The 25,101-nt window shown below is 45.9% G+C and overlaps 2 protein-coding genes across 3 annotated transcripts in view; one reads left to right on the top strand and one right to left on the bottom strand.

Moving 5' to 3' along the window:
- The window catches only part of LOC137535392 (zinc finger protein 665-like), a 976,927-nt gene that overhangs the window by 376,071 nt on the left and 575,755 nt on the right, over positions 1-25,101 (bottom strand). The gene's annotated exons all lie outside the window — the stretch shown is intronic.
- Positions 1-25,101, top strand: part of LOC137535857 (uncharacterized) — a 532,348-nt gene that overhangs the window by 243,730 nt on the left and 263,517 nt on the right. The window contains exon 19 of the mRNA XM_068257740.1: positions 3,668-3,672. Within this exon, the coding sequence (XP_068113841.1) occupies positions 3,668-3,672 (5 nt within the window). The remainder of the gene's footprint in view (positions 1-3,667; positions 3,673-25,101) is intronic.

Here is a 25,101-nt window from a genome sequence, read left to right on the forward strand (position 1 = left end):
CACTGCATCTGTGTGACCACACGCTGTTTTATATACCAGTCACTGCATGCCTTTCACTGCATCTGTGTGACTGCAAACTGTTTTATATACCAGTCAGTGCATACCTTTCACTACATCTGTGACTGCACATTGTATTATACCAGCAGTCAGTGTATACCTTTCACTGTATCTGTGTGACTGCACATTGTATTATACCAGCAGTCAGTGTATACCTTTCACTGCATCTATGTGACACCACACAGTTTTATATACCAGTCACTGTATACCTTTTCACTGCACCTGTATGACTGCACATTGTTATACCAGCAGTCAGTGCATACCTTTTCACTGCACCTGTGTGACTGCACATTGTTATGCCAGCAGTCACTGCATAACCTTTCACTGCACATTGTTATACCAGCAGTCACTGCATACCTTTCACTGCACCTGTGTGACTGCACATTGTTATACCAGCAGTCACTGCATACCTTTTCACTGCACCTGTGTGACTGCATATTGTTATACCAGCTGTCACTGCATACCTTTTCACTGCATCTGTGTAACTGCACATTGTTAGACGAGCAGTCACTGCATACCTTTCACTGCATCTGTGTGACCACACACTGTTTTATATACCAGCAGTCAGTGCATCCATTTTCACAGCACCTGTGTGACTGCACATTGTTATACCAGCAGTCAATGCATACCTTTCACTGCACCTGTGTGACTGAACATTGTATTATACCAGTCACTGTATACCTTTCACTGCACCTGTGTGACTGCACATTGTATTATACCAGCAGTCAGTGCATACCTTTCACTGCACCTGTGTGACTGCACATTGTATTATACCAGCAGTCAGTGTATACCTTTCACTGTACCTGTGTGACTGCACATTGTATTATACCAGCAGTCAGTGTATACCTTTCACTGCATCTATGTGACACCACACAGTTTTATATACCAGTCAGTGCATACCTTTTCACTGCACCTGTGTGACTGCACATTGTGTTATAATACCAGTCACTGCATGCCTTTCACTGCATCTGTGACTGCACATTGTAGTATACCAGCAGTCAGTGTATACCTTTCACTGCATCTGTGTGACAGCACATTGTATTATACCAGCAGTCAGCGTATACCTTTCACTGTATCTGTGTGACTGCACATTGTATTATACCAGAAGTCAGTGTATACCTTTCACTGCATCTGTGCAACTGCACATTATATTAGTCAAGTCAGTACATACCTTTCAGTTCATCCCCCCCAATATGGACAAAATAACAGGCAGAGGCAGACCACCCGGGAGGTCTGGTCGAGGTCGTGCTGATGTGATTTCGTGCGGCCCTGGACCAAAGCACAGTGTTCAGAAGGCACGTGCCATCAACTCCCAAGATTGTCAGAACATAGTTGAGTATTTAACAGCGATCACCTAATCTTCTTCAGCTTCCGCACGGAACCGTGACATATCTTCCTCCTCCTGCTCTGATTCTGGCACCCCACTTAACACTCAGTCGGCAGCCACCAGTGCTACTACTAGCACCACATCCACTCCAATTGACACTTCGCAGGAGTTATTTGGTGGGGAATTAACTGATTCACAGCCATTACTGTTACAAGATGAAGGTGCTAAGCAAGTTACACCACCTCATATGTCTGAGTTAGACGCCACTATGGACGTAAGGTGTGAGGAGGATGAAGTACCTGTTGTTGGTGCAGTTTTGGAGGTGTCTGATACAAGCAAAGCTGTGGAGGATGATTACTATGATGATTATGATGATACTGCCATGGATGTCATGTGGGTTCTGAATAGAGGAGATGAACAGGGGGACAGTTCAGAGGGGGAGTCAGAGAGGTGTAGGGGGAGACGAGTTGCTGAAAGAAGCAGGCAGAGCTCGTCATCAGAAACTGCTCATGGCAGTGTCCGGCGGCATGTATTGCCACCTATGGATAGCCAGCCAACATGCCCTTCAAGGTCAGCTGCTGATGCCACCACAATGCCATCATCCCAGGACTCAGCGTTGTGGAAATTTTTGTGTGTGTCTGCCTCAGATGAGAGCGATGCCATCTGTACTCTCTGCCACCAAAAATTGAGCCGTGGAAAGACCAAGACCTGCGTAGGGACAACTGCCTTATGAAGGCACATGATGAAAAAGCGCAAACTGCAATGGGATGACCACCTGAGGAAAAGCAGCACACAATAGCAAAGCCACCCTCTGCCTCCTCTTCCTCCTTCAGGTGCAGCATCTTCAGCTGCTTTATCCCTTGCACCTTCACAGCTACCCTCCTCCACTCCGCCTCTCACCTTGATTGGTTCCTGCTCCTCTGCCCACAGCAGTAGCCAGGTGTCCGTGAAGGAAATCTTTGAGTGGAAGAAGCCAATGCCTGCCAGTCACCCCCTTGCCTGGCGTCTGACAGCTGGCTTGGGGGAACTGTTAGCTCGCCAACTGTTACCATACCAACTGGTGGACTCTGAGGCCTTCAGAAAATTTGTGGCGATTGGGACACTGCAGTGGAAGATACCAGGCCACAATTATTTCTCAAAAAGGGAAATTCCCAAACTGTACCGTGATGTTGAAAGGCAAGTGGTGTCATCTCTGGCACACAGCGTTGGGTCAAGGGTCCTTCTAACCACAGATGCCTGGTCTGCAAAGCACAGTTAGGGCAAGTACATTACTTATACAGAACATTGGGTCAACCTGGTGACCACTGGCAAGCAGGGAGTATGTGGCTGTGCAGTGGACCTAGTTGTGACACCTCCACGGCTTGCAGGCAGGCCTGCTGCCACCTCCTCTCCTACTCCTCCTGCTACATCCTCTTTGCTGTCATTGTCCTCCTCCTCGGCTGAGTGGCAGTGCTACTCTACTTGTGCTGCAATCTCCTCTTCAACTACAAACCCCCAGCTCCCCAGGGCCTATGCTGCATGCCAGGTACTATGTTGTCATGCCATCTTGGACATGTCTTGCCTCATAGCCGAGACATCGACACATCTGACAGCCTACATTTTTCTATTATAATGTGGTGAAGAGCTTGGTGAAGGACCACAAAAACACCGGGTAGTGTGGAGGCAACAGTCAACTTTGCAAGCTGGTTGCATGACATGCACAGTGTCAGGTGCAGGGGTGCACACACTTTTGCACATGTATAAGAAAGAAGGACTTTAAGATCTATGCAAGTTTACACTATGTTGTATCACAATTTTTTTCTCCTGAGGAACAAGTTGAAGCAAGACTGTATTTAAAGGATACCACAGCTGAAAATAAGATTGTGGGGGATTACAAGTAAATACCTTTAGCTCCTCCTGGACCCTCCATCAAATGCTTTCTTCCTGGAGCGTGCCATGCGTAGAGTGGTGGATAAAGCTGTGGATGAGCGTGAACAGGAAGAGGAGGAAGAGTAAGAACAATCATCAGCAGAACCAGATGTTTCGTCAACACCTGCAGCAGCACAGAGGAGGGGGGAAGAGGGGGAGGAGGAAGAGTTGTCTGGGGAAGAGGAGTCAGATGAGGAAGGTGTTTTTTTTTTTTGAGGAGGAGGCGGAAGAACAACCCCAGTAGGCATTGCAGGGGGCTTATGCTGCTCACCTTTCCCGTGGTGGTGTTCATGGCTGGGGGAGGAGAACTTACCTGCAATCACTGAGGAAGAACAAGAGGAGATGGATAGTAGCTCAGCATCCAGCTTTGTGCAGATGGTGTCTTTAATGCTGTCCAGCCTGTTGAGGGACCCCCGTATAAAAAAAACTCTAGGGGAATGACCTGTACTGGGTGGCCACACTACTAGGCCCTCGGTACAGGCACAAAGTGGCAGACATGTTACCAAATCACCAGAAGGCAGAAAGGATGCAGCACTTGCACAACAAGCTGGCAAGTATGCTTTACAATGCATTTAAGGGTGATGTCACACCACAACAGAATAAAGGTACCACTAATAATCCTCCCATGTCCACGCAGGCAAGGACAGGACGCTCCAGCAATCTCATGGTGATGTCGGACATGCAGACATTCTTTAGTCCAACTCCTCACCATAGTCCTTCCGGATCCACCCTCCACCAACGCCTGGACTGGCAGGTAGCCGACTACCTGGCCTTAAGTGTGGATGTAGACACTGCAAGCAGCGACGATGAACCCTTGGTCTACTGGGTGCGCAGGCTTGACATGTGGCCAGAGCTGTCCCAATTTGCCATCCAACTTCTCTCTTGCCCTGCCTCAAGCGTCCTGTCAGAAAGGACCTTCAGTGCAGCTGGAGGCATTGTCACTGAGAAGAGAAGTCGCCTAAGTCACAAAAGTGTTCAGTACCTCACCTTTATCAAAATGAATGAGGCATGGATCCCGGAGGGCTAAGGGGACTAAGTCAGTCCCCACACACAGCATCCCTGCCTGCACGCCATGTGACTGCCTGCCCCAAGACTAAGTCGCTCCCCACACAGCACCTCTGCCCGCAGGCCGCTTGACTGCCTTCTCCGCCACCACCAACAGGGTCCAGGACTCCAGGTGGATTCCTGAATTTTTAAGGTCGCTGCTAAAAAAAAAAAAAAATTTGGGTGCGTGCACATGCCTGCCTAATTTTTCTGGCTGAACTGCGGCTGCAACAACAAAACAAAAGGCACGTACATGTGTCAATTCCCCTTCTTGATCATTACCTTGCCGCGGTGAAGGGGCTTGCATATCACAATGAAGCAATGACCGTCGGCTATATGAGTGTGTTGGGGGGGGCACACCCAAGATAATAAGGTCATTGCTTCATTGTGGACAGACCAAATTCGATCAGCTGGACACTCAGTCACTGTTGTTCTGTCATTCAGCTACCTCAGCCCAACCACATGGGCTTGAAAACTGCCATCGCCACTCTCGCCATGGTGCGCACCAGTCCATCAAGGCCGTCACTACACAAACAGCCGTTTGCGGTGCGTTACACAGAGAGTTTGGTGTGTCAGTGTGAAGCAGTACTCTAATTACTCTACCTTATTGATGTATACACATGCAAGATGTTTTAAAGCACTTTATGCCGCCAATTTAGGATTGCAATGTGATTTCTGCCCTTAAAACCCTGCTGTGCGTCAAATCTGTAATTTTCCCCGGGACTTTGGGCATGTATCCCACTTTGCCATGCCCCCTCCAGGTGTTAGACCCCTTGAAACATCTTTTCCATCACTTTTGTGGCCAGCACTAGGGATGCTCACTCGGATTCAACAGAAATGCAATTTCCGCATTTCTGATCGGAAGTTGCATTTCCGCATCGGAATGCGTAAATCGGTAATACAAGTGCGGTAGGTGGATTTCCGCCGGAAATCGTGGATATTTCCGCCGACTTTAACATCAATTTTCTCAAAAACTATAATGGTTTTTTTTTTTGAAAACTTTTTTACATCTTGTTCTCAAGACTCTGTTTAATAAACCCTGAAAATTTGGTGTTTCTAGGACTTACGGGGGCTTTGCTATTAACCACTAAAGTCAGCGGATTTTTACTGTAATGTAAAATGCAGAAAATCCGCATTATCTGATATGCGGTAATTTTAAGCCAATCGGAAGACTCGGAATGAATAAACCAATCAGAGAATGGGGATTTACGCGGAAATTTCCCCATTCTCTGATTGGCTTATTCCTTCCGAGTCTTATAATTGGCTTAAAATTACCGCATATCGGATAATGCGGATTTTCTGCATTTTACATTACAGTAAAAATCCACTGACTTTAGCGGTTAATAGCAAAGCCTGCGTAAGTCCTAGAAACACCAAATTTTCAGAGTTTATTAAACTGAATCTTGTGAACAAGATGAAAAAAAAGTTTTCAAAAAGACCTTATAGTTTGTGAGAAAATCGATGTTAAAGTCAGCGGAAATTTCCACGATTTCCGGCGGAAATCCACATCGGAATGTGGAAATTGGTAGCAGAAAGCGGAATCGGTAGCGGTGATTGGCAATTGGAAATTGCCATTTCCGACCATCCCTAGCCAGAAGCAGTGTTTGTATTTTTAAAAGTTCGCCTGCCCATTGAAGTCTATTGCGGTTCGTCTAGTTCGCACGAACGCAAACTTTTGCGGAAGTTCGCGTTTGAGGTTTGCTAACCTAAAATTGGAGGTTTGAGCCATCTCTACTCTCAACAGCTACACTGGCTCTTCAGTGACACCCTGCCATAGGCCTAATGGCAGCCCTGGGCCACTCAGCTTTTTTCAGATGTCTCCTGGACTACAAGTACTGCAGTCCAACTCCCCTCCAGCACTTTACAGCAGCTGCCCTGCTGCTACAGGCCTGGCAGCCCTCTCGGCTGCACAGCCTTTCCGGAGCCTTCTTGCTCCACACAGGGCCTACACTGCATATTGACAGCTGCAGTTACTTATGCAAATCATGCATGTGAGCCAGTTAACCCTCTCTCTGCCAGACTCAGGCCTGGACTTGGAGGAGTGGCGTGCAAGGCCCACGCTTCTCCCAATACACGCCAGTCCAGGATCCCAAACGAATCTGCACGATAGTAATGTTGCTAATGTGACATTATCCAGGACCTTTTCATCCAAATTCAAACCAGAAACAGGCATACATTTTCTCTGTACCTCACATTTGCACTCTTAAACCAAAATTTACATGTAGAAAATCAAGGAATATTTAAAACATCATAGCCTCCTGCAAGCTGAAGGCTAAATAGAGCAGTATGAGTAAAACCAATATGACAACAGTTGGGGCTTTTTGTTATCATTCACCACTCCCGATGTCTATGCTATGCTGCTATTACAAGCAAATCCACATTGGTCACTTCCAGTTCTAATGGCACTACATGGTGAATCACATACCTCGTGATCTGTTCCAGTGAGTTTGTAATACTGTATGTGTCTTAAAGTTCTCTTGTGAAATCCAATATGTGGGTAGAACAACCCAATCACTGGAGGAAAGACAAAAAAAATGTAGCTATAATAACGCCAATAACCCTGATTACACCCAGTATCAAGACAATGCTTTTCTTATGTGGGTAACGTCCATTAAACATATTTCACAAGACTTTTCTGACAGATTTACCAGGTTGTGTACCCGAAAGACATTCTGTATACACAGGCTATGCACCAGTCACACAGAATAGATGAGTGCATAGAAACCGTTCATTTTTAATATTCTCAGCATATTTTATTTGTAAATTTCACAACTTGAGTGCACTACCTAGCAAACAATAATGTTTAACCTCCCTGGCGGTATATTAAAAACTGCCAGGGGGCAGCGCTGCCGTTTTTTTGCTTTTTTTCTTTTTAAATCATGTAGCGAGCCTAGGGCTCGCTACATGATAGCCGCTGCTCAGCGGCATCCCCCCAGCCCCTCCGATCGCCTCCGGCGATAGGCGATCAGGAAATCCCGTTCAAAGAACAGGATTTCCTGGAGGGCTTCGATGGCGACGGGGCGGGATGACGTCACTGACGTCACGGACGTCGTGACGTCTAAGGGAGTCCCGATCCACCCCTTAGCGCTGCCTGGCGCTGATAGGCCAGGCAGCGCAGGGGTCTAGGGGGGGGCTCTACGGCGGCGCGGATAGCGGCAATCGAGCGCGGGGCGGTGGCGATCGGTGTGCTGGCACAGCTAGCAAAGTGCTAGCTGCGTCCAGCAAAAAAAAAAAATTACGCAAATCGGCCCAGCAGGGCCTGAGAAAACCTCCTGCGCAGGTAACATTTGTGTTACAGCACTAAAAACAAATACAATCAGATAGCATAAAATCACTCAGTCCTCATATGGCTATCACAGTTCTCTGTTAAGGTAGCCATACACTGGTCGATTTGCCATCAGATCAACCAACAGATAGATCCCTCTCTGATCGAATCTGATCAGAGAGGGATCGTATGGCTGCCTTTACTGCAAACAGATTATGAATCGATTTCAGCATGAAAATGATTCACCATCTGTGAAGCTGCCGCTGCCGCCCCCCGGGCCCCCGCATACATTACCTGATCCGGCCGGCGCGAGTCCCCGGTCTCTGCTGTCTTCTTCTCTGCGCTCGGCTCCTCCAGCTTCATTTCACTTCCTGTCTGGGGAAGTTTAAACAGTAGAGGGTGCTCTACTGCTTAAACTTCCTGTCCCCGACAGGAAGTAAGTGAAGCTGGAGGAGCCGAGTGCAGAGAAGAAGACAGCAGTGACAGCGGAAACTCGCGCCGGCCGGAACAGGTAATGTATTGCTGCTAGCGTCGGTCGTCGGACATTCGAACGCCGCTATTGACGCACTCCCGACCTGCCCGCGATAGAACGAAAACTTCCGCACGGATATGAACGACGGGAATCGACGGGAACGACCGATTTCAGTCGGAAATCAATTGTTCGGTCAGCGTTTGCGTATCGATTTCACAGCAGATTCGATCACAGTGATCGAATCTGCTGTATATCGGCGGGTAAATTGTTAGGTGTGTGGACCCCTTTAGGCTGGATAGTGTACTGGTTAAGGGCTCCGCCTTTGACAAGGGAGACCAGGGTTTGAATCTTGGCTATTGTCAGTACCTATTCAGTAATAAGTCCTGAGGCAAAACTTCCAAACCCTGCAAGGTGGCCTCTTGAGTGGCTGCAGCTCTTGAACGATTTTAGTCCAACAGGAGAAAGGTGCTGTTAGGGCTAGTTCACACTTGCTTTAACCACTTCGCCATATCTGGACGCATATATCCGTCCAGATAGGCAGTGGTGCTGCAGCCGTGTGGTGCGCGCGATCGGGCGCGCGCCCGCGCGCGCCCCCGCTGCCTCCCGCTGCCCCCCCGATCAGTGAATGGGAATATAATTCCCATTCACCGATCCAAGTCCCCGGCAAAAATACCGACGCTTTCTCTTCAGAGAGCGTGGTATTTCTGCCCCCAGGAAACAACTTCTCTTCATTTTAGTTCCTAGATGCGACATCGTTCGCATCTAGGAACTTTTTGAATGTGGCCATCTTGTGGCCAAATAGTAAACTGCACCCACATACCTGTATTGAATAAAAAATACATTATTTTACATCTAAAATTGGCTATTTACCTCCCAAACTAAAATTACCCAAATACATTTTTGTATTAAAAAAAATAATAAAAAAAATTACAATTAAAAAAAAAAAAACTACATAAATAGTTACCTAAGGGTCTGAACTTTTTAAATATACATGTCAAGAGAGTATCTTATTACATTTTTTAAAATTATAAGCTTGTAAATAGTGATCGACGCAAATTGAAAAAATGCACCTTTATTTCTAAATAAAATATCGGCGCCATAAATTGTGATAGGGACGTAATTTAAATGGTGTAATAAGCGGGACAAATGGGCACATAAAATGCATGGGTTTTAATTACTGTAGCATGTATTAATTTTAAACTATAATGGCTAAAAACTGAGAAATAATGTTTTTTTTCCATTTCTATCTTAATCTTCCTGTTAAAATGTATTTACAGTAAAGTGGCTCTTAGCAAAATGTACTACCTAAAGAAAGCCTAATTAGTGGCGGAAAAAACGAGATATAGATCAATTAATTTTGATAAGTAGCGATAAAGTTATTAGCGAATGAATGGGAGGTGAACATTGCTTGGATGCATACGATTTTCGAAGCTGTAGGCTGAAGTGGTTAAAAACGTATCCGTAGCTACGTTTTTTGTCCCGGATGAAAAACGGAGCCACGGATACCAATGTTAAAAATAGCGGCTGTACACACTCCCAAAAAAAACGGATCCGCGGGCGATCCGTGGCAGCCGTACTCAGAAACTGAACGCAGAGTCCGGGCTTGCTGCATTTTTCCCTGACCCAGATACACGGAGGATAATGAAAGCCTATGACAAAACGGACCTCCCTCTTCACAAAGAAAATTGCACAAAAAACGTATGCCAACACGGATGGCCAGAACTTTCCTCTCCTCCCCCCTACGTCATCTCTGACAGCTTCCTGTCAACAAGCTGGAAGAGACGAGAGCAGCCATCATGGCCACCAGGAGATTTATAAACGTGGAGGACCTAATAATGGCCGTACAGGAGTTCCCAGAGCTCTACAACAAGAGCCATGAGAAGCACAGCGACCTTCCACACTGCAAGCTGTTATGGGAGCGCATCACCAAGCAGTTTGTGGACGAGTATGACCGGCTTGCAGCCAGGAAGCAGAGCAAAGAAAGTAAGTGCCCTGGAATGTGTATGGTACATGTTGCCTACTATGATGTGCTCTTTATATATGTTTAGTGCCACTTATATCCCCCACACCAAACTTTTTTTATCTACACTGCAACTATCACCAACTCTCACCAGCCACCACACACCCCCCTTTCCCTCCCCCACACCCTCTCTCCCCTCATGTCTACTGATTGCCATTTGTCTCATACATCCCCTCCCACCATTCCCCAGTGGCACTCATCCTTTTTTTCCACGTCTCACTCCAAAATGCCACTTACAACCCCCATCCCACCGTCTCTTGTATGTCCACCCTCTCCCTCTCCAAAGGCACCCACCCCTGTATTCGACACTGCCCTTCCTATCTACCCAACACCCCTAGTCCCCCCTTCCAACCCCCCCCCCCCCATCAGTGACCACGCATTGTAAAAACATTTTAAAATTTTAATTTGACAACCGTATAATAAAAGAACAAGTAACATAAAGACAACCTCCCCCAACAAAAAAAACAGTAAAATGTCAATAAAAATTAGAGAGGAACAATAATGTCCTGGGCTGGTATGTGTCCCTCTCTAGACATGAAGTACCGTACCATGTAGTCCCGATTCTGCTGGGCCTGTACCCTACCCCTTGTTGCAAACCGGCGGATTCCGGGCAAATAGTCCTGGTCGAGGTGGTGAATGTTGTAGCCTTCTTCCTGCCGAACATAGTTGTGGAGTATGCATGCCGCCTTCACGACTGCTGTAGCGTTGGTCGGGCTCAGTTGTAGTGGCGTGTGGAACATCCTCCACTTGTTCGACATGATTCCAAATGTGCATTCGACCATGCGACGAGCCCGGGTCAGCCGGTAGTTAAACACACGTTTTTCGCGTCTGAGGCCTCTCTGCCCAAACGGCCTCATCACATGTTGTGATAAGGCAAATGCCTCGTCGCCGCCAAAAACGTAGGGGTAGCTTGGTGATGTTGTTCCAGGCCAAGGCTTGTCCCCGGGGATGTCCAGCCTATCCTCATTGAGAAGGCGGTGCAGTCTGGACCGCTGGAATATCCCCGAGTCACTTGAACCGCCATAGGAGCCAACATCCACGTAGATGAAATTATAGTCTGCGTCGGCCACAGCCAGGAGGACCACACTAAAGTACTTCTTGTAGTTGAAGTACAGACTGCCGCTCCTCACTGGTTTCTGTAGCCGAACGTGTTTTCCATCGATGGCTCCTAGGCAGTTCGGGAAGTTGCACCTGTTCCAGTACAGGTCTGCAATCTCTGCCCACTTTTGAGAATTGGGAACTGGCATGTACTTTGCAACCAGACTGCTCCATATCACCCTGCTGGTCCGGTTCACTATAGCACTGATTGTGCTCTTTCCAACCCTGAAAGTGAGATGTAGACTTGTATAGGTTTGTCCAGTCACCAGGAACCTGTAGAAAAAAGTGACAAGATTGTTATTTGTTTTTGTTTCCACAGTTGAAAAGATAAAGACAAAATGGCAAAGTATCCGTGACAGCTTCATTAAAGAATTGAAGGCGGAGAAAGCAGACCAAAGAAGTGGGAGTGGTGCATCGCGAAGGACCCCTTATTGCCACACACCTCTACTGAGATTCCTTCGACCTCTCGTTCAAGATAGAGGGTGAGTTATTTTTTATTATAATGTAATGTACCTTTGTTATGCATCCACTCTCCTTCCTTTATTTTCTTGATTTTTTGGGGGGTGGGGGAGGGGGGGGGATGAATGGTGGAAACACCTTCACTTTTTCATCATATAATTTTTTTTGTTTTTTTATCTACAGCACTAAAGATAACTTCGAGGCTATTTTAGATGACTCAAATGAGGGACCGGCACTGTGTATTACGGATGAGTCACCTGAGACATCAATGGACACTCTGACCAGTATCAATCTTGATGATATTGCCGAGGATGAACGGCCAAGTGTTTCAGCGGCCTCATCTGCACAGTCTGAATCACCTGGTGAGGGACCATCCACCGAACGTCCAAACACGGCTGAGTCATTGCGTAAGCAAGCAAGTGCTCGGGTAACAGCTGCTCGCGGTCAGGCAAGATCGGCCAATGTGCAGATGGCAGGAGCAGTGTCAAGCTTTGTGGGGATGATGAAAAACCAGGAAGCCATAGTGTCTACAAGGTTGCAGGACCATTCAGGTAGCACTATTTCCCATCAATACCAGCAACACATAGATACTCTGAGAACTCAGTTGGCCGAATCAAACGAGATGCTGCGCAAAGAAAGGCTGCTTTTCCAGGAGCAGCTACACAATTTGGGCCAACAATATCGCCAAGAGATAGACCGTTTGATGCAGCACCAAAGTAGCAGCCTTTTTCACGAGGTGATGTCACTATTGCCTTTACTAGAACAAGTGCCACGGCACAGGTTAAAACATTGCCAATGCAGTTTGCTTGAGGCGGTGAAAAGCCACTTAGATTACTCTGCACCACCCACTAGGCCACCCTCCACATGGCAACCATCTCCAACTCAGCCATACCACAGTCCATCTCCAAATAAATCATAACAGGGTTACCAGCCACCACCTTCTTTCCCTATCACCTCTGTAGAGGAACCTACCACGTACACACAGCTATCACAAGGTAGTACCACAAGCACTCGTACTTCGGCTTCCTCCCAGCCCAGTAGTGGCAACTACCCTTTTTTCCCCGAGAATGACCGTTAATTTTAAGAAATAGTGTCACTGCTCACTAGTTTAGATATCGGTCTATCAAAATCAGTTGTTAAACACTTTACCATCAAACCTGTCCAATGACAGATGAGTGTGTTTTTGATCACCTTCTGATTTGGATGGACAGGTAACTAAAACTAGCGAGTCAAACACAGTCTGGTATACAATAGTACTCAGTATAGTAGTTGTACTGAGTTTACTACAACTTTCCACCAGTAAACTTTGCTGCTGCACAGGTATGCCAGAAAATTACCTCTTTCCCTAGGCACCCAGGATTTCTACTTTTGCCACCTACCATTCAAGACCCTTGGAACAGCAATTTCCTACCAGAGATGGTTCCTGGACTGTTGTGTGGGTGAGTGCTGTTCAGGGGGTCTTGAATGGTAGGTAGCCAAAGGTAGTCAGCCTGGCATTGCTTGGGCGTGAACACTGTTGTTGTTAGTTACTTTGCACTACTAGACTTTGCTGCTGCACAGGTATGCAAGAAAATTACCTCTTTACCCAGGCACCCAGGATTTCTACTTTTGCCACCTACCATTCAAGACCCTTGGAACAGCACTTTCCTACCAGAGATGGTTCCTGGACTGTTGTGTGGGTGAGTGCTGTTCAGGGGGTCTTGAATGGTAGGTAGCCAAAGGTAGTCAGCCTGGCATTGCTTGGGTGTGAACACTGTTGTTATTTGTTACTTTGCACTACTACAGTTTGCTGCTATACAGGTATGCAGGATCAATAGCTCTTCAACCCCCCACCACCACCTTTGGCTAGCTTTATATTGTTGACACACAGTACAACAAATAAAGGCACAGCTAAAATGGATTGGATTTCTAATTACCTGTTCTCGACAGATAACAGGAGCCAATGTCTGCCACATTGTTCAAGCAAACATGTCCACTCCCAAACCATGAGCACTGGGACAATAGGACAATGAGGGTTGTGGGAGATGGTTCTAACAAACAAAAAGTATTGTACCTTGAAGCGGAAATGTTCTTTCAATTTTGAAAGTTAATTATGGCCACCATGTTGGTGAGTGCCATTTTGTTGTTGTTTTTGATAACCAAAAAAATAAATGTTTTTCTGTGAAGAAAAAAAATGTTTGGCTCATCATTTCAAAAAAAAGATATGATAGATAAAAGACATAACATACCGCAGGGTGATCATAAGTTGCTCCTCTGGAGTGATGGCTTTTCGCATCCTGGTGTCATTTTTCAGAAGGTGAGGCCTCAAGATGGTGAGAAGCGCAGGGGCGCTTCTAGCCATCTTGGCACTCCAGGCGAGAAAACCTGTGGTGCCCCCCCCCCCATGGTGCCCCGACACGCTCCCCCATCCTTCCCCTTGTGGTGCCTCCCTATGAAAATAATCGTGATGCGGCTGCGTTTCACTGGAAAATAATCGTAATTCAGCTGCCGCCCTGCTCTGCATGCCACAGACCCCACGGGCTGAGTCCTAGGTTTGAACATTGGTTAGGGCAAAATCTGCATGGAGTTACTATCTTCCCCAGGAATTCATTTAGGCACTTCATATTCCCCAACATCCCTAAAACACACTATCAAGTCAACTGGTTTCCCCCAAAACAATCCTATATTGAGAATATTAGACTTTAACTATGGTGGGAATAGATTGTGAGCTCCTCTGAGGACAGTCAGTGACATGACTATGTACTGTGTAATGTGCTGCAGAAGATGTCACTGCTATATAAATTAATAATAATAATAATAATAATAACAATATAGTAGGACATTAGACTATGACTATGGCAGGATTAGAGTGTTGGCTCCTCTGAGGACAGTCAGTGACATGGCTATGTACTCTGTAATGTGCTATGGAAGATGTCAGTGCTATATAAATACATAATAATAATAATATAGTAGGACATTAGACTATGACTATGGTAGGATTCGAGTGTGAGCTCCTCTGAGGACAGTCTGTGACATGACTATGTACTCTGTAAAGTGCTGAAGAATATGTCAGTGCTATAAAAATACATAATAATAATAATAATAATAATAATAATAATAATAATAATAATATGGTAGGACATTACACTATGACTATGGTAGGATTAGAGTGTGAGCTCCTCTGAGGACAGTCAGTGGCATGACTATGTACTCTCTGATGTGCTGCAGAAGATATCAGTGCCATATAAATATACAGTATAATAATAATATGGTAGGACATTAGACTATGACTATGGTAGGATTAGATTGTGAGATCCCCTGAGGACAGTCAGGGGCAGGACTGTGTACTCTGTAATGTGCTGCAGAAGAAGTCAGTGCTATATAAATACATAATAATAATATGGTAGGACATTAACTATGACTATGGTAGGATTAGACTGTGAGCTCCTCTGAGCACAGTCAGTGACATGACTATGTACTCTGTAATGTGCTGCAGAAGATGTCACTGCTATATAAATACATAATATGGTAGGACATTAGATTATGGCTATGGTAGGATTACACTGTGAGCTCCTCTGAGGACAGTCAGTGACATGACTATGTACTCTGTAATGTGCTGCAGAAGATGTCACTGCTATATAAATACATAATATGGTAGGACATTAGACTATGGCTATGGTAGGATTACACTGTGAGCTCCTCTGAGGACAGTCAGTGACATGACTATGTACTCTGTAATGTGCTGCAGAAGATGTCACTGCTATATAAATACATAATATGGTAGGACATTAGACTATGGCTATGGTAGGATTAGATTGTGAGCTCCTCTGAGGACAGTCAGTGACATGACTATGTACTCTGTAAAGTGCTGCAGGAGATGTCAGTGCTATAAAAAAAACCTAATTATCACTTGTATATGAACAATTATCCATTATTGTACCTTTGTAAGAACCTTATAAACCACTGGGAGATCTACAATTACCAGCATTTCTTTGTGAAGATGAACTATAATTCCATACATGACACATAAATAATCACAGTAGGACATGCTGGTACCTGTAGTTCCCCAGTGTGCACTGCAGTCTATGATTTGGTCAAAGAATAGGCAGCCTGATCAGCATCTTATACCGCAAGTCACTCTATTCACATCCTGATGACCTGCTGTCCCGCTGTGCTTCCCCCTCCCCCCCCCCCCCCCTGAGCTGCAGCCAGAATTTAACCTTTTGTGTGCTCAATCAGTGACTAAAGCTTTTCATTTAGCTAGTAGTCCTGCTATTCACACGGTACCTTGTCAGTCTGGAAGCCATCACATTCAGGTGATAGGGTCTGGTGAGGAAATACAAATGTCCCTAGTGCTGCAAAGTCAGTGCCCAGTAACGTAACTGTCTGGGGATTGATTTTCTCTAGCTGGAGCTCTGCACTCCTGGCATGTCTTGCATGGCTTGTTATTACCTCCTCCAACAGACACGCTCTTCTGCTGTGTTTACGTTTCCTCTTTGGCACAGGGAGGGGCTGGAGCCTCCAGCAGTCACACAGACACTCTAGATCTGGAGATAACACAACATTAGGGAATGCCATACAAAGTGTTGTAGACAAAAGGTTTGTAGATTCCTTATTTGAGGCTGAGCAGCAAAGACTTTCGTTAGAACTTTTTATCTCCGTTCCCTAATTTTTCAGTCTCTAAGGACAGGAAAAATAAACTTTTTCTTCCCTCAAAGCGCCTGCAATAAATCTGGCGCTCTAGGCAATTAGCTGGTCAGCTGGTCTCTAGGAGCGCCTCTGTGAGAAGGTGATCAAACCTTGATGACAAAAATGGCAACACCATTAGCTTGACACAGGTACAGAGTGTGTGGACAGGTAAAATGGAGTTTCAGGCAAGAAGAAGGTACTTACAGCTTCACAGACATCCGGCTATATTTAAAGAACTTAACCGGGTGTTTTCGCAGGTCTTGATAGAGGACAGAAAATTGCCCCTTTTGCTGCCTCTCTTGCAGGAGAGGATGAACCCACCATCTCCGCACTCCTGACCGCAAGAGGGTCCCACTGTAGTACAGGAAGACCCCCATCCAAGCCAGGTTCATCCAGTACAGAAAGACAAGGGGGTCCATGGTGCTGCCTGATGTCGTACTTTCTTGCCTGCTGTATTCTCAAGAGTGCTTCAAATACATGGTACAGACAGTAATCTAACCACTTCCTGTACAGCAATACCACTCCCAATCACCTGCTATTGGTACAGGCACTCACAAACACCTCCCCAGGACATTCCATATGCCTTTAAATGGACAAAACACTGTTTTTTCTACAGATAGCCCCTCCCACTGGCTTCATAGTGGTCATGAGGTGTGAAACTGAAATAGTATCAGCATAGACCCTCCCACTGCAATCCTATTGGTCAAAAACAATTGCAATGGTGCAGGTCAGAGTTGTCCACGTTTTTGGTTTGAAAAACGGAACGGAAACGGAACGGAAACGGATTGCACTTTTTCTACAAACGGATCAGTTTGCGTTCCGTTTTTTGTTTACACGGAGTACGGACCGCGGACTGCGATCTGCAACCGTGCCTAGTGTGGACCTAGCCTTAGAGTCCTTTCCGTCTTCTCCTGTTATATGCCTCGGAGAGATAGAGAGAAACACATCATAGCAAAGACTGTATGTCACTTGCTGTTAAGGTCCCACCACACTGAATAAGACACCGTGGCTTTTTATTTGGGACACCTTTGGAGTTGATTGTGCCAAACACCACCAACAGGACTACCGTTCACCTGATGTGACCCACAGACAGCACAGCAAACCTCAATAAAATCCATTGACAACACTGCAACTTTCTCCACAGCAGATTCTTCTATTGGTGCTTCTTATAAACATTAATGAAGAACAATACTCATTGCACAGACTGTATGAAACTACAGGAGGACACCATCAACATGAGGTATCAAAACAGTAGGTGGGATAGACAATCTGCTGTGATAGCCATATGAGGACTTTAGTGATTTTATGCTAATTGTATTGGTTTTTAGTGCTGTAGCCCAAGTGTGGTGGTTTAAACATTAATGTTTGGCAGGTACCGCACTCAAGTTAGAAAATGTAAAAGTATTAAGGTGGCAGATGTGACACTAATTGAATGCAGCAAGCCAAACCCAAACATGTATAGGAACTGGAGAGTGCACCAATCTATTTAAATTTGTATTTTATTTGCATTGTATTTTTGTTTTTCAACATGTGTTGTTATTTGCCATCTATAGTCTTTTTGTTTCAGTCATTTTTTTTCATAAGGTACATCAAGTTTTAAGAGTCATACGTAGATTGAGCTTATAAACAAGGAGCAATAACTGTTAACAAGAGATGTGCCACCTTCTCCAGCATAAGTGTAAGTCAGTGATTACAAAGCACCAAACTGCTGGGTAAAGGGCCCATACTTGTACAGCAAAACATGTGAACCATAACATAACACAAGATCAACAAGCTTAAAAGAGTAAGTAAATTGAGATCATGGGAAGCTAATCTGCTTGTAGTAAGGTAAACTTTCATGAGCTAAACTGTTCTAGTAGTGATAACTGAGGAAATACAAGAGGCCACTGGCCAGTTATGGGGTTTTTTGAGGAAGGAACCTCCTGATAGCTAAACATTTCTCAGCATGTAAGTGGAAGTTGATTTTGGCAAGTATGGAGCAAACATACTGACCTGTGCTGTCCATCTTATCCACCTATCCTGCTGCTCTGATGCTGAGCCCCTCTGCCAATCCCTACTGACCTCTGCTGCCCATCTCATCCACCTCTACTCCTGCTGCTCTGATGCTGCCCCTCTCTGCTTATCACTACTGACCTCTGTTGCATGTCTCGTCCACCTCACCTCCCGCTCCTTGGATTGGCCGAGAGGAACAGAATCAGAGCAGCAGGAGGAGAGGTGGATGAGGCAGGCAGCAGAGGTCAGGAGGGATTGGCAGAGAAGGGCAGCATCAGAGCAGCAGGAGGAGAGGTGGATAAGATGGGCAGCAGAGATCAGTAGGGATTGGCAGAGAAGGGCGGCCCTCTCTGCCAATCCCTACTGACCTCTACTGCCCATCTCATCCACCTCTCCTCCCACTCCTCTGATGCTGCTCCTCTCTGCCTTCCCATACTGACTCTGCTGTCCATCTCATCCACCTCTCCTTCTGCTCCATTGATGTGCCTCTCTCTGCCAGTCTGTACTCACCTTGGCTGCCCATCTCATCCACCACACCTCCCGCTCCTCTGATTGGCTGAGAGGAACAGAATCAGAGCAGCAGGAGGAGAGGTGAATGAGGCAGGCAGCAGAAGTCAGTAGGGATTGGCAGAGAAGGGCGGCCCTCTCTGCCAGTCTGTACTCACCTTGGCTGTCCCATCTCATCCACCTCTCCTCCTGCTGCTCTGATGCTGCCCCTCTCTGCCAATCTCTACTGACCTCTGCTTCCTGTCTCATCCATCTCTCCTCCTGCTCCTCTGATGCTGCTCCTCTCTGCCAATCTCTACTGACCTCTGCTTCCTGTCTCATCCATCTCTCCTCCTGCTCCTCTGATGCTGCTCCTCTCTGCCAATCTCTACTGACCTCTGCTTCCTGTCTCATCCATCTCTGTTCCTGCTCCTCTGATGCTGCCTCTCTCTGTCAATTCTCATGGAACTCCACTGCCTGTCTAATCCACCTCTCCTTCCACTTCCCTAATGCTGCCTTACTTTAATTCATCCCATTGCCGCCAATTACCCAGATAATGCAGTTTAAATTCCTCATCCCACCATACAAATGTCTATGTAAGTTGTCTCAGCCATACATGTCCTCATTAATCTCCAGATACCATTTTTTCCTGGAACCTTTGCTTCTCCCATGAGTCTCCTGTCCTCTAGCTTGGTCACCTTCTCTCACTCCCACATCCAGGACTTCTCACAAATGTCATCTCTCTTTTGGAATTCTCTCCCACAGCCTGTCCATCATGCTCCAAAGCTGGAAATCTTCAAATGTACCTCTTCAGATAAGCTTATTATTTGCATTGGAAAATCACTGCCTCATCTGCTAATCCCATTATCTCCTCTCCTAGCGTCTTCGCCCCACTACCCTTTAGATTGTAAGCTCACAAGGGCAGGGACCCTCCCCCTTGTGTTTCCTGTTTCTGTGTATTTTATCAAATAAACATGTACCAGTATTTCTAATGTCTCAAATAACACATCAATTGTATGTAGCTGTACTTGCATGGCTGGATGTCCTGATTGTACAGTGTGCTGTATGTAGCTGTACTTGTGTCACTGGATGTCCTGATTGTACAGTGTGCTGTATGTAGCTGTACTTGTGTCACTGGATGTCCTGATTGTTCAGTGTGCCGTATGTAGCTGTACTTGTGTCACTGGTTGTCCTGATTGCACAGTGTGTTGTATGTAGCTGTACTTGTGTCACTGGTTGTCCTGATTGTACAGTGTGCCGTATGTAGCTGTACTTGTGTGACTGGTTGTCCTGATTGTACAGTGTGCTGTATGTAGCTGTACTTGTGTCACTGGATGTCCTGATTGTACAGTGTGTTGTATGTAGCTGTACTTGTGTCACTGGTTGTCCTGATTGTACAGTGTGTTGTATGTAGCTGTACTTGTGTCATTGGTTGTCCTGAGTGTACAGTGTTTTGTATGTAGCTGTACTTGTGTCATTGGTTGTCCTGATTGTACAGTGTGTTGTATGTAGCTGTACTTGTGTCATTGGTTGTCCTGATTGTACAGTGTGCTGTATGTAGCTGTACTTGTGTCACTGGTTGTCCTGATTGTACAGTGTGCTGTATGTAGCTGTACTTGTGTCACTGGTTGTCCTGATTGTACAGTGTGCTGTATGTAGCTGTACTTGTGTCACTGGTTGTTCTGATTGTACAGTGTGTTGTATGTAGCTGTACTTGTGTCCCTGGTGGTCCTGATTGTACAGTGTGCTGTATCTGTACTTGTGTCACTGGTAGTCCTGATTATACAGTGTGCTGTATGTAGCTGTACTTGTGTCACTGGTTGTCCTGATTGTACAGTGTGTTGTATGTATCTGTACTTGTGTCACTGGTTGTCCTGATTGTACAGTGTGCTGTATGCAGCTGTACTTGTGTCACTGGTTGTCCTGGTTGTACAGTGTGCTGTATGTAGCTGTACTTGTGTCACTGGTTGTCCTGATTGTACAGTGTGCTGTATGTAGCTGTACTTGTGTCATTGGTTGTTCTGATTTCACAGTGTGTTGTATATAAATGTACTTGTGTCACTGGTTTTCCTGATTGTACAGTGTGTTGTATGTAGCTGTACTTGTGTCACTGGTTGTCCTGATTGTACAGTGTGCTGTATGTAGCTGTACTTGTGTCACTGGTTGTCCTGATTGTACAGTGTGCTGTATTTAGCTGTACTTGTGTCATTGGTTGTTCTGATTTCACAGTGTGTTGTATATAAATGTACTTGTGTCACTGGTTTTCCTGATTGTACAGTGTGTTGTATGTAGCTGTACTTGTGTCACTGGTTGTCCTGATTGTACAGTGTGCTGTATGTAGCTGTACTTGTGTCACTGGTTGTCCTGATTGTACAGTGTGCTGTATGTATCTGTACTTGTATCACTGGTTGTCCTGATTGTACAGTGTGTTGTATGTAGCTGTACTTGTGTCACTGGTTGTCCTGATTGTACAGTGTGCTGTGTGTAGCTGTACTTGTGTCACTGGTTGTCCTGATTGTACAGTGTGCTGTATGTAGCTGTACTTGTGTCACTGGTTGTCCTGATTGTACAGTGTGCTGTATGTAGCTGTACTTGTGTCACTGGTTGTCCTGATTGTACAGTGTGTTGTATGTATCTGTACTTGTGTCACTGGTTGTCCTGATTGTACAGTGTGCTGTATGCAGCTGTACTTGTGTCACTGGTTGTCCTGATTGTACAGTGTGCTGTATGTAGCTGTACTTGTGTCACTGGTTGTTCTGATTGTACAATGTGTTGTATGTAGCTGTACTTGTGTCACTGGTTGTCCTGATTGTACAGTGTGCTGTATGTAGCTGTACTTGTGTCACTGGTTGTCCTGATTGTACAGTGTGCTGTATGTAGCTGTACTTGTGTCACTGATTGTCCTGATTGTACAGTGTGTTGTATGTAGCTGTACTTGTGTCACTGGTTGTCCTGATTGTACAGTGTGTTGTATGTAGCTGTACTTGTGTCACTGGTTGTTCTGATTGTACAATGTGTTGTATGTAGCTGTACTTGTGTCACTGGTTGTCCTGATTGTACAGTGTGTTGTATGTAGCTGTACTTGTGTCACTGGTTGTTCTGATTGTACAATGTGTTGTATGTAGCTGTACTTGTGTCACTGGTTGTCCTGATTGTACAGTGTGCTGTATGTAGCTGTACTTGTGTCACTGGTTGTCCTGATTGTACAGTGTGCTGTATGTAGCTGTACTTGTGTCACTGGTTGTCCTGATTGTACAGTGTGCTGTATGTAGCTGTACTTGTGTGACTGGTTGTCCTGATTGTGCAGTGTGTTGTATGTAGCTGTACTTGTGTCACTGGTTGTCCTGATTGTACAGTGTGCTGTATGTAGCTGTACTTGTGACACTGGTTGTCCTGATTGTACAGTGTGCTGTATGTAGCTGTACTTGTGTCACTGGTTGTCCTGATTGTACAGTGTGCTGTATGTAGCTGTACTTGTGTCACTGGTTGTTCTGATTGTACAATGTGTTGTATGTAGCTGTACTTGTGTCACTGGTTGTCCTGATTGTACAGTGTGCTGTATGTAGCTGTACTTGTGTCACTGGTTGTCCTGATTGTACAGTGTGCTGTATGTAGCTATACTTGTGTCACTGGTTGTCCTGATTGTACAGTGTGCTGTATGTAGCTGTACTTGTGTGACTGGTTGTCCTGATTGTGCAGTGTGTTGTATGTAGCTGTACTTGTGTCACTGGTTGTCCTGATTGTACAGTGTGCTGTATGTAGCTGTACTTGTGACACTGGTTGTCCTGATTGTACAGTGTGTTGTATGTAGCTGTACTTGTGTGACTGGTTGTCCTGATTGTACAGTGTGTTGTATGTAGCTGTACTTGTGTCACTGGTTTTCCTGATTGTACAGTGTGCTGTATGTAGCTATACTTGTGTCACTGGTTGTCCTGATTGTACAGTGTGTTGTATGTAGCTGTACTTGTGTGACTGGTTGTCCTCATTGTACAGTGTGCTGTATGTATCTGTACTTGTATCACTGGTTGTCCTGATTGTACAGTGTGTTGTATGTAGCTGTACTTGTGTCACTGGTTGTCCTGATTGTACAGTGTGTTGTATGCAGCTGTACTTGTGTGACTGGTTGTCCTGGTTGTACAGTGTGCTGTATGTAGCTGTACTTGTGTCACTGGTTGTCCTGATTGTACAGTGTGCTGTATGTAGCTGTACTTGTTTCACTGGTTGTTCTGATTGTACAATGTGTTGTATGTAGCTGTACTTGTGTCACTGGTTGTCCTGATTGTACAGTGTGCTGTATGTAGCTGTACTTGTGTCACTGGTTGTCCTGATTGTACAGTGTGCTGTATGTAGCTGTACTTGTGTCACTGATTGTCCTGATTGTACAGTGTGTTGTATGTAGCTAGAGTGACCAGACGTCCCGGATTGCCCGGGACACGTCCCGGATTCGGGGTCCGCTGTCCCAGGCTTAATGAGGTCCCGGGAAACGTCCCGCTTTCAGCAGCGGGACGTCCCGGCCTCGGGACTCTGGCCACTCTCTCCTCAATGAACTGGCAGCGGCGTCTATAGACGCCGTGCCAGTTCTATGCCCGCAGCCCCGCTCCAGCCTCCTCTTCCGGTGTCTGTTTCCGACACCGGCAGGCGAGCAGGGCTACGGCAAGATGGCTGCCGAAGCCCTGTACTGGAGACCTATTTGTGTCACTAGTACAGGGCTTTGGGCGCCATCTTGCCGTAGCCCTGTCAGCGCGGGAGAGAAGAGCAGGAGGAGGAAGACGGTCCCGGGACGGAGCAGCGCGCCAGAGGCCGGACACTTCTGCCAGATGAGTAAATGCTTTCTTTTCCAGGTGAAATGTTTGCCCGCATTGTTTCTTTTCCAGGTGAAATGTTTGCCCGCATTGTTTCTTTTCCAGGTGAAATGTTTGCCCGCATTGTTTCTTTTCCAGGTGAAATGTTTGCCCGCATTGTTTCTTTTCCAGGTGAAATGTTTGCCCGCATTGTTTCTTTTCCAGGTGAAATGTTTGCCCGCATTGTTTCTTTTCTGGTGAAATGTTTGCCCGCATTGTTTCTTTTCCAGGTGAAATGTTTGCCCGCATTGTTTCTTTTCTGGTGAAATGTTTGCCCGCATTGTTTCTTTTCCAGGTGAAATGTTTGCCCGCATTGTTTCTTTTCTGGTGAAATGTTTGCCCGCATTGTTTCTTTTCCAGGTGAAATGTTTGCCCGCATTGTTTCTTTTCTGGTGAAATGTTTGCCCGCATTGTTTCTTTTCTGGTGAAATGTTTGCCCGCATTGTTTCTTTTCTAGTGAAATGTTATTGTTTGCCCGCATTGTTTCTTTTCTGGCGAAATGTTTGCCTGCAGTGCGTTTCTTTTCTGGCGAAATGTATGCCCGCAGTGCGTTTCTTTTCTGGCGAAATGTTTGCCGCATTGCGTTTCTTTTCTGGTGAAATGTTTGGCCGCAGTGCGTTTCTTTTCTGGTGAAATGTTTGCCCGCAGTGCGTTTCTTTTCTGGCGAAATGTTTGCCCGCATTGCGTTTCTTTTCTGGCGAAATGTTTGCCCGCAGTGCGTTTCTTTTCTGGCGAAATGTTTGCCCGCATTGCGTTTCTTTTCTGGTGAAATGTTTGGCCGCAGTGCGTTTCTTTTCTGGTGAAATGTTTGCCCGCAGTGCGTTTCTTTTCTGGTGAAATGTTTGGCCGCAGTGCGTTTCTTTTCTGGTGAAATGTTTGCCCGCAGTGCGTTTATTTTGTACTGACATGTTGCCCGCATTGCGTTTATTTTGTACTGACATGTTTGCCCGCATTGCATTTATTTTATACTGACATGTTGCCTATTGCGTTTATTTTCTGGTGTCCGGGGTAACTGTTACTGCATTTATTATTTAATGGTCATAGATGGCTATGTTTGCTGCTTTGTGGTTACGGTATACTATTAGCATCACACAGTTTCTGCACACCCATGATACAAAGTCTCGTTTGTCCACATCATGGCGTAAACACTGCTTTCTTATGCCTCGCTGTTACATCATTACGTTAGCTCCGCCCATACAATGTCATGGCCACGCCCAATTTTTCGGCCTCCCCCAGTCTTCGCCACTGCGTGCTCCTCACTCCTTCCCACTTTTCGCCGCGGCGTGCTGCGCGCGCCGCCCCCCCCCCCCGCCCCCCCCCCCCCCCGTCCCAGGTTGGACCCACAAAAATATGGTCACTCTAATGTAGCTGTACTTGTGTCACTGGTTGTCCTGATTGTACAGTGTGTTGTATGTAGCTGTACTTGTGTCACTGGTTGTTCTGATTGTACAATGTGTTGTATGT

Source organism: Hyperolius riggenbachi, chromosome 10, assembly GCF_040937935.1.
Source record: "Hyperolius riggenbachi isolate aHypRig1 chromosome 10, aHypRig1.pri, whole genome shotgun sequence".
Taxonomy (NCBI): Eukaryota; Metazoa; Chordata; class Amphibia; order Anura; family Hyperoliidae; genus Hyperolius; species Hyperolius riggenbachi.